Source organism: Hirundo rustica, chromosome 15 (genome assembly GCF_015227805.2).
Source record: "Hirundo rustica isolate bHirRus1 chromosome 15, bHirRus1.pri.v3, whole genome shotgun sequence".
Lineage (NCBI taxonomy): Eukaryota > Metazoa > Chordata > Aves > Passeriformes > Hirundinidae > Hirundo > Hirundo rustica.
This window is the reverse complement of record NC_053464.1, coordinates 13,408,416-13,417,816: the sequence shown is the minus strand read 5'-3', so window position 1 is coordinate 13,417,816 and position 9,401 is coordinate 13,408,416. Positions and strand designations below refer to the sequence as shown.

The window sequence follows — 9,401 nt, the reverse complement described above, 5'->3', positions numbered from 1 at the left end:
TTGGGAATTGCCCACCTGACAGGACTTTACCGGGGAATTCAGAGAATGGGAAACCTGTGCTCCCTGCCCTCCCTTTTCCCTAACACCAGCCCTGTTTTGAAATGGTGCTGAAGCAGGGAAGGGACATTCCCTGTGGTGAGCACCATGATCTGCCCTGTCCACACCTGTGTTTGAACTGAACTTGTTCTAAAAAAGTGAAAAAAAAACCATTTTGATTTATCCAGGAAAATCCTTTATTTGCTATTTCTCCAAGCAATGTATGACCAGCATCGGGAAGGATGGTAACAAAAATAGTAAGAAAAATGGTTTTCTTTGTCTGGAAACAGCCACCAGGGCTGGCTGGCAGCGGGGACAGGCACTGGTGGCATCGTGGCCGGGTTGTGTGGCACAGGGGGTGGCAGAGGGCAGCAGGCAGGCGGCAGAGCAGGGGCAGCTGGAAGCCGGGATGCCCTTCCTAATGGCTCCTTCATTTGATCTTGAGATCCTTCAGCGCCGACTCCAGGCTCTGAAAGGAAACAGGAGGGCGTTCATCAGCTCGTTGCTTCCCAAAGAAACTGGAAGAAGGAACTGGGGAACTGAAAGGGAGGAAGTGGAGGGAAGATGGTTCAGCGCTGGGTACTCCCAGCCTGAGGGGTCCACGTGGATTCCTTACCTTGACATCCCAGATGCTCATGCCCCCGTCCATCCCCGTGGTGCAGAACTGGGAGCACTTGTCCTTCCCGCCCGTCAGCACTGAGATCTGGCTGTGGGTGCAAGGAGGGAGCAGGAATCAGCACCTGTGCTGAGCCCTTGGAGCTGCCTGGCAGCCAGGGGTGGGAGTGGGGCTGGACCCCTTCATCTCCCCCCACCAGTGCAAGAAGGCACTGGGGATAGACAGGGATGCTCCAAAAATGCTCCAGGACCATCCCAGCTTTTGGGACTAGACCTCTCTGTCTCCCCTTCCCACATGCAATGATGCTCTGGGGATACCCAGGGATGCTTGGGAATACCCTGGGAAGCTCAGGGATACCCCAGGCTGTCGCAGCTCCTGGTGCTGGAGCCTCAGTCTCTCCCTCCCACTTGCAGGGATGCTCAGGAATGTTCTGGAAATATCCCAGGATGCTCCAGGGCTGGATAGCAGCACACCCAGGGGGTGCTCAGGGATCATCACCCCCAAGGCAGCCCCTGAGGTGACCCCAAGCCTGTCCCCTCCCCGCCCTAGCCCACACCTGATGCTGTTCTTGTGCAGGGTGTCCAGGCTGGCGTTGGCCGTGTCCGAGCTCGCTTTCTTGTCCAGGTTCTGGAAGCGCTCGCGGGCGGTGAGGCCGCGCTGGGAGCTCTGCTTGGGCACGTCCAGCTTCCCCCCGAAGGTCAGGGAGCCCTGGCTCTCCTCGTAGGTGAACAGCATCGGGCAGCAGTCGTGGCCCTGGGGAACAATCCTGCCGTGCTCAGCACCCCCCGGCCGGCTCCAGGCACAGCAGGCACCCCGTGCCCCCGCCCGGACTCACCGCGGCCACCAGGCTGTTCTCAGTGATGAAGGTGACAGCCAGCAGCGGCAGGGTCTCGGTGCACAGGGAGGCGACGCTGCGAGGTGCGAACAAAGAGCTGAGCTTCAGCCTCCGCGCTGAGGCCGGCACAGCTCGTCACACGGGCGGAACCCACAAGGGGACACAGCACCTCCTCCACCCACGGTGACCTGGGGATGTTCCGGGGGTGTCCCAGCTCCTGGGGCTGAGCCCTCTATGTCCCACACCCATGTACAGGAATGCTGAGGAGATACGCAGGGATGGTCAGAGATACTCCAGGGATACTCCACGGATGGTCAGGGCTGCTCCAGGGCTATCCCAGCTCCTGGGGCTGAACCACTCTACCTCCCCCACCCCAGTACTGAGGTGCTCAGGGGATACTCAGATGCTCAGAGATGCTCCAGGGCTAACCCAGCTCTTTCCACCTCCCTTCCACCCACGTGCAGGGACACTCTGGGATTGTCCTTGGCCCAACCCAACCCAGATATCTCCATCCCCGTGTTGATTTGGGGGTCAACCCCTGTTGCCACCCCCAGTCCCCCCGAGCCCCCTCCCGTCCCCAGCCCTGCTTACGCCATCTTCTTGCCGGCGTCGGCGAGGCACAGGGTGCTGTCATGGCTCACCCAGGCCACGCGGGAGCCGCTGGCCGAGAAGCAGATGCTGTGCACCCACCCACAGCTGCTGCTGGACTCGAACATCAGCTCCCCAAAGGGCATCTTGGAGCCCCAGGGCGTGGGGCTGGGCCGCTCCTCCACCTCCTTGATGTAGGCTGAGAAGATCCTGGGAGAGGGAGAACCTTGCCATGTGTCCCTGGATGCGGGACCCGTGCCACATTCATCCCTGCCCCTTGCCTCAATTGTGTGACTCGGTTTCCCCGGCAGAGCCTGCGGGGTGCCCCCTTACCTCCCGTGGGTGCTGTATCCCTGGGAGGAGCCCCAGATCTCCCTGCATCTCCCCTGTGCTCCATTCCCTGCTCCAAACAGCACTCAGGGTGAAGCCTGACCCCCAGCCCATCCTCGGGGCTCCCCCTGCATGAGGCCCCCCAGTGACCCACGCCCTGCTCCTCACCTGCACTTGAAGTCACAGGAGCCAGCGGCCAGGAGGACGTTGTTGGGGTGCCAGTCCAGGCTGAGCACCGTCGAGCGGATGGGCTTCTTGATGTGCTTGCAAACCCACCTGTGTGGAGAGGGGGTGGCAGCAGAGGGGCAGCATCACCATGCCCAGAGCCCCCCTGGGATTTTGGGGAGCTGGCTGATGTTGGTCAGGCCTCCAAGTGCCCCAGGAGCTGCCCTGGGCCACCAGGGCAGCTGCTGCAACAGCAGCTTGGGCATGGGGAGTCCACCCCTCTACCTCCTAAAGTCTCTTATTTCCCCATCCATCCATCCATCCATCCATCCATCAGGACAGACCCACGGGGGCCGTGCCGGAGCCTCACCAGTCGTTCTCCTGCTCGAAGTAGCAGATGGAGATGAGGCGGGAGCCGCTGCCCACGGCAAACTTGTTCTCCTTGGGGGACCACTTGACGCAGCGGGCGGCGCGGTTGATGCGCAGGATGACCAGGGTGGGCTTCCACACGTTGCCCTTGAGGGTCCACACGTAGGCGTTGCGGTCGGTCCCGCACGTCACCAGCCGGTTGCTCTCAGGGGCCCAGTCGATGCCTGGAAGGCAGAGGGGGATGGTGGTGGCCCGGGGAGGCACAGGAATGGGAGCGGGGAGGTGGCACTCAGGCCTGGGGGATGTTTGAGGCTTGTTCCGGGTGGTCTGTGCTCCACGGTTCCTCTTGGCCCCACACCGTCCCTTCCCATCCCTCCCACCTCGAAGCATTCCATGGCCACCTGTCCCAGCCCATCTCTCTCATCCGTTTCATTCCACCCCATCCCTTCCCATGCCTCCCACACTGTTCTCTTCCATCCCGGCCCATCTCTCCTATATATCCATCATCCATCCATCCACCCTACCCCATCCCATCCATCCCACATCATCCCAATCCATCTCATTCTATTTTCATGTCCCTTCTTATCCCTCCATCCCTCCTTCCCATCCCTCTCCAACTCTCCCACCCCCGGCTGCCTTCAGCTGGACACAGCCCGCTCCCTTCTCCTCCACCCCTGCACAACCCCGATCTGCTGGGCACCAGCGCCAGGAGCAGGGCTGGGAGCAGCTCTGGGACAGCCCCACACCCCACCCGTGTCCCTGTCCCCTCTGCCGGCCAGGACTCACCCGTCACCTGCCCGTTGTGCTCCTTCAGCTCGTGGACTTTGCTCCACTTGGCCCCATCCTTGCGGTAGATGTGAACCTCATGGTTGTTGGGGCACAGGGCGATCTCTGGGGGCGACAGTGGCCGGGGCGAAGCCCTCCCCTGGGTCACAGGCAGGGACAAGCAGCACCCACCCACCCCTTCCTGGGCTCCAGCTCCCCACCGAGCCCCCAGCCCTGGTCCTGCACTGCCTTGATGCTGCAGACTGTCCCTATGGGAAAGGAGAGCCCCGTGCCCCACAGCCCAGTGTCCTCCCTTCCCTACGGTGTGGTCCCGTGGGGCTGGAGGGAGGGGATGGAGCAGGACGGGACGGGATGGAGCAGGACGGGATGGGATGGAGCAGGACGGGATGGGATGGAGCAGGACGGGACGGGATGGGATGGAGCAGGACGGGATGGGATGGAGCAGGACGGGATGGGATGGAGCAGGACGGCTGCGGCTGCACAGTTCCCAAACCCAGCCCCATTCCGCCCCGCCCGCCCGGCGCTCCGGCCGCAGCACAGAAAGCGCTTTTTGTTCTCCCACATCCCCCGGGCCGCGGTCGGGAAATGCCATCGGCCGGGAATCACCCGGCTCTGCTCCGTGTCCATCCCTCCCTGCCGCTGCCTCGGGGCAGGACGCAGTGGTGGCACCTCTGTGCCAGGCTCTGTCCCGGCACTGGCACCGGGGGACACAGGAATGGGCTGTCCCAGCCCCCCAAATCTGCCCCTGGCAGCATCTGCTTCCCCAAACCCAGCCCGGGGATGGGTGCTCAGCCCGGACAGTGCCTGGGGATGTCCTGGGCAATTTCGGGGTGCTCTGGGTGTACTCACGGGTGCGGTCCTTGTTCCAGGCATGGCAGCTGATGGGCTCCAGCAGGAAGCTGTGGTAGGCCATGGCTCAGGGGCTGGGGACAGGGAGAGACCCCCAGGCTGTCAGGACACGCTGCCGCAGCCGCAGCGACGAGATCCCAGCTCCCAGCCCCACAGAATGATCCCTCCCCTCTGGGATCAGTCCTGTGCTGCAGCCTGCCATGTCTCTCCTCTGCCGGGGAGAGGGTTTTCCTGAGGATTTCCAAGCTCAGAGACTGTCCATTTCCAGGAACTTCTAAACCCTGCTGTCACCCCGCTCCAGCTGGCTGGAATTTGCTGGGCAGGAGCTGGCTGGGCACACAGGGACCCTGGTGCCAGCAGCCCCTTGTGCACCCCTGGGGTCCCACCACGGGCAGCACCTCCTCTCTCCACCCCAACCCCCAGATCCGCTCACTCCTTCCGCACCTCGCATTTAGGAAAAGGCAAAGCCCCATGGAGGCACTTCCATCCCATCCGTGCTCAGCCCCCAGGGCTAATCCCTCTCCTGGCTGAATTCCCACCATTCCCGCTGGTCCCCAGCTGTGCTGGGATGGAGCAGTTGGCCCCAAAGGCCCCTCCAGGTGCCACAGGACCGGGAAGGGCTCGGAGCGGCAGCGTCACAGCCCCTCGGCCCTGCGGGAGCGCAGGGATGGAGGGAAACACCTCGCCAGGGCGTGGCAGACGGGAATTACTCACAGCCTGCTCTCGGCTATTTTGGGAACTCCCTGAACACGTCCCGTTTTCTTTGGCAGTTAAAAAACGTTACAGGGGAAGGAGAAAAAAAAAAAAATAATAATAAAAAATCCCTCTTAGCAAAGCTCCATCCCTGGGCCGGGGAAAAGAAAATCTGAGGAGCTCCATCCCCTGCCTTCTGCGTGTGGAGGAATTCCAGCGCTGATTCCAGCAGGACACGAGCCTGGGCAAGGACACGGCATGGAAGAGGAGGCAGCTGCCCTCTGCAGCCCCACAGACCCCCCTGGGATGCAGCACAGGGTGTCCCAAGGAGGGAACAAAGCCGCGGCCACCCTCGAGCCCTGAGGGTGGAGCAGCACCACGAGGGACAGACAAAATCATCAGCGACAGGAACGCTGCTGTCGGCATTGCAAGAGATCAGGAGAGGGAAAATGTGTGAAAAAGGATCGGGCTGAAATGGGCACCCGGCTGAAAGGGCTCCCTGGAGGAGGGACAGGAGGCAGGACACAGCGAGGGGCTGTCTGGCTTGGACACTGAGAAAACAGCGATACCTTTTCTTTTTCCAGGTGGAAACCAGCCAGCTCCCTGCTGGTGCCCCGCTGGCTGAGTCCTGCTCCCGCCCTGGAGGGACCCACGGGGGCTCGGCCGCCCCTTCCCCAGCTGGGAAGAGCAGCAGAGGAGGTGTGCTCACATCCCCCCCACAACCCAGGGGCTCTTGAGGGAGGAAAATGGGAATTTTCCGAAGGCCAGACAGGGCGGGATTGGGAGCTGGAGCAGCTCCGTTATCTCCCCGGCCAGTCCAAGCAGTTGGGAAACATCCTCGGGGGAGATAACCAAACCTTGGCAGAGCCGGGGGCTCCTCCCAGTCCCGGGAGGAAGCCGCACACCAGAGGAGCTGGAGTTTGGGTTTTGACGAGCCTGGCGGGGTGGCGGGAGGAGGGATTGCACCCAGTGAGGATCCTTCTGGGAGCTGGGACTCCTTGAAGCTCCCCCGGACACTGTGGTGGGCCCCTGCACCACCAAGACCCCAAGAGAGACCCCCGGGAGCCCCTGTGCTCCCTGCGGCAGCTGACGGTGTCACCCCCCCGTGCTCCTGCCAGCCGGGTTGGGGACACCCCAGGGTGGGGGTTACCCCATGAGCCAGCCCGGCCCCGAGGGGACACCCCCGTCCCAGGGTGGGGCTCTGACCCTCCTCTTCCTCGCACCGGGCAAAGCGGGAAGCGGCTGATTCCCGAGGAGAGGAGAGATTGCGGCAGCTCTGCCTCTGCCGGCACCAACCCCGACGGGACCCCCAAGGGAGGACTCTTTCCAACCCCCCTCCGAACTGTCAGACCGCCGGCAAGAGGGGAAAATAAAATAAAAAACAACTCAAACTTGCTGACAAAGCTGGGAGAAAACCCCAAAACATCGGAGACGCGACAGCGAAACTGGCAGGGGACAAGGGGGGCTGCCCGCACCCCCCTGAGCCCACCCCGGGGGACCCCCCCGAACCCTGGGGCAGGCTGTGAGCGGTGACAGCCGCGGGTCCCGGCAGGGTGACGGAGCCCGTCCTTACCTTGCGGGGCAGCGCGGGCTGGGCTCGGTTCCTGGGCGGCGGGGCTCGTTCATGGACTCTGGGCAGTCGACACGAACGGAGCCCGGAGCGAGCGGCTGGAGCCGTGCCTGCCCCGCCGAGGCAGCCCGACTTCCCTTTTCCTCTCCGAGAAATGCAACCACTTCCTTACGTGGGCGTTGGGGGAGCGCAGAGCAGCGCTGCGGCCGCCCTGCCCCTGTGCCTGCGGGCCGGGCCGCTCCGGCACCGCCGCACGTGGAGCGGCCCCGGGATGCTCCGGGACGTGGGCAACGCTCCCTGGGTGCTCCAGGGAAGGGCACAGCCAGGAGAACGGAAGGGATCCCCGGAGCGCGCTGCTCAGCCCCGATGCGTTTCGGAGGGATGGGGACTCCCCGGTGCCTGTGCTGGCCCGCAGCGGGGAACAGCCGCGCCTGGAGCCCACGCGGGGTGAGATGTCCGCGGGCATCGCCTCCCACGGCCGGGGAGAGCCGCAGGACCCCGCGGAGGCCGGATCCGGCTGTGCTCGGCAGCAGCTGCTGCTCGTTCCTGCATCCCACAGAGCACGGCGGGATGCAGTCCCAGGCTGGCTGCGGTCACCGTGCCTGTGTCCCCACGCACCAGAGATCCAGCCCGCTGCTTTTATCAGCTCCTGCTTCAGAGAAACTGGTTTTTATCCCATTCCCGCCTGGATACACTCACTTCTCGGAGTGATGTCGCGGTGCTGGGAGAGCAGCAGGCTGGGTGCCCTGCAGGGAGGGCAGGAGCTCTTCTCAGCTGCAGCGTTGGGATACATCAACCTGGAATTCAGGGATACAAGAACCTGGTGTTGGCTGAGCTGCAGAATCGATCCCCACGTGAGGAGGCACGGAGAGAGCAGCACCTAGCTCCTAGGTTTCATTTCTTGCGTGTTGCCGTGATCCCTGCAGGCACGGGGAGATCCTGAGATGTCTCCCAGGCAGGGATGAGAATGAACTGGGGGTCAGCTTTTTTGGGGGGTTCGTTACTACAGGAAGGGAGAGGACGGTGTGAGCCCTGCTCCTCACGTGCCCTTCCCTTTCCTCATTGCTCCCATCTCCAGGCTGCTCCTGCTCAAACCCGTGCTAGAGTGCCATGAGCTGCCTCCACTGCTTTTGAACCCCGCCTGGGGCTCTCCAAGGGCTCAACAGCCTACAGAAGGAAAATCTGGCACAGTGGGGGTCAGGCACAGAGGCTCAGCCCTGCCTGGTCCATGTTTGCCCAAACCCTTTACTTGCCTTTTCTTCCGTTTCTGAAGGGGGAAGATCCTCCTGCCCCCACAGCACGTCACGCCCTCAAAAAGGCTGTAGAGGAACCGTCCCAGCGCCCAGACCCTGGGGACACAGGGACACTTCTGGTGGGGTTTTCTCTGGGGCTGGGGCAGTGCAGATGATGAGCAGCAGCCGTTCTCTGTTTGGAGAGTGTCACAGGCAGGCTGCAGTGAGCATTCCCTGCTTCCCACACCACTCCCCACATCCCCTGACTGCGAGAAATGAAACACTCATTATGACTAGAAGGGAAAGAAAATTGCAGAAGCAAGCCTGACTGCCAGGGGAGAAGGTGGGAGACACGAGGAGACCAGAGAAGGATTCAGCTCTGTGATGGAGAGCAGTGGCTGCCAGAGCTGATCTTCCACCCTCACCTTTCAGCCCCACCCCGAGCCGAGAAACGAGCAGGGTATGAAGCAACTCTGGTTCCAGAGGAAGTGGTAAATTTAGTCATACTGGTTTTTTAAAAACACTTCTGCATTTTCTGCAGAAATGACAGTCTTAAGCTTTGTAAAGCAATGCCATGAGCCAGCTAATCCCCTCGGAGCACAGCAAGGCAGCAACACAGGGAGGAGGAACTACACCCTGTGAATAAAGTAAATCGTGTGCAAATGCCTCCATGAGCTCCTGAGGCTCAGAGCTGAACTGCAAAAGATACCTGGGGACAAAGGATCAGCACAGAAGCCAGACCACACTGATACCTCTGGGCAGATGGAGCTTCATCTGCCCACCAGTGATTATAAATACAGGATTTTATGGGTTGAAAGCTCAACTCTTAACAGGACACAGAATCCCAGAGCCACTGAGGGTGAAAAAAACCTCCAGGTTCATGAAGTCCAGCCTGTGACCAATCCCCACCTTGCCAACCAGTTTAGAGCACTCAGTGTCATGTGCAGCTCTACCTTGAACACCTCCAGGGATGGTGATTCCCCAGCCTTGAAGTTTCATGGACTTACCAAGTGATTCCCTTTAAATTTATCTTCCCCAGATGAGGCTCAGCAGATTTTTGTCTCACTTTCCACACACAGCTTTCCATCCTGTCCCCCCGGCACTGCCCTGGGAGCAGCTTGGGACCAATCCCAAAGGCAACTACAAATAATTCTGGTCACTCACCTTTGGAAAAGTACGACCCACTGAGCAGACAACAAAAAAGACATTCAGGTTAATTTGCTGTTGTTAAGGATTAAATGCAAGGCAGACAGAAGGAACAGAGGTAGGATAAAATAATCTGTCCTCCAAAATCATCACCTCAAGGGAAGAGTTCCCCTGGAAGAAGCTCAT

The 9,401-nt window shown here is 61.2% G+C and overlaps 1 protein-coding gene across 2 annotated transcripts; it reads right to left on the bottom strand.

Annotated features, from left to right (window-relative positions):
* Positions 1-209: 209 nt before the first annotated feature.
* On the bottom strand, positions 210-7,040 carry ARPC1B (actin related protein 2/3 complex subunit 1B). Of its 2 annotated transcripts, none has more exons than XM_040078922.2 (10): positions 6,841-7,040; positions 4,575-4,648; positions 3,726-3,830; positions 2,941-3,163; positions 2,574-2,681; positions 2,079-2,285; positions 1,488-1,563; positions 1,209-1,405; positions 653-743; positions 210-505 (listed from the first exon to the last, which is right to left on the bottom strand). In XM_040078922.2, the coding sequence occupies exons 2-10, from the start codon at positions 4,636-4,638 to the stop codon at positions 467-469; spliced, it is 1,110 nt and encodes a 369-aa protein (XP_039934856.1). In that variant the 5' UTR covers positions 4,639-4,648; positions 6,841-7,040; the 3' UTR covers positions 210-466. The 2 variants fall into 2 exon arrangements, with proteins under 2 accessions (XP_039934856.1, XP_039934857.1); XM_040078923.2 differs by lacking the exon at positions 6,841-7,040 and adding an exon at positions 5,019-5,155.
* Between the last annotated feature and the right edge of the window lie 2,361 nt (positions 7,041-9,401).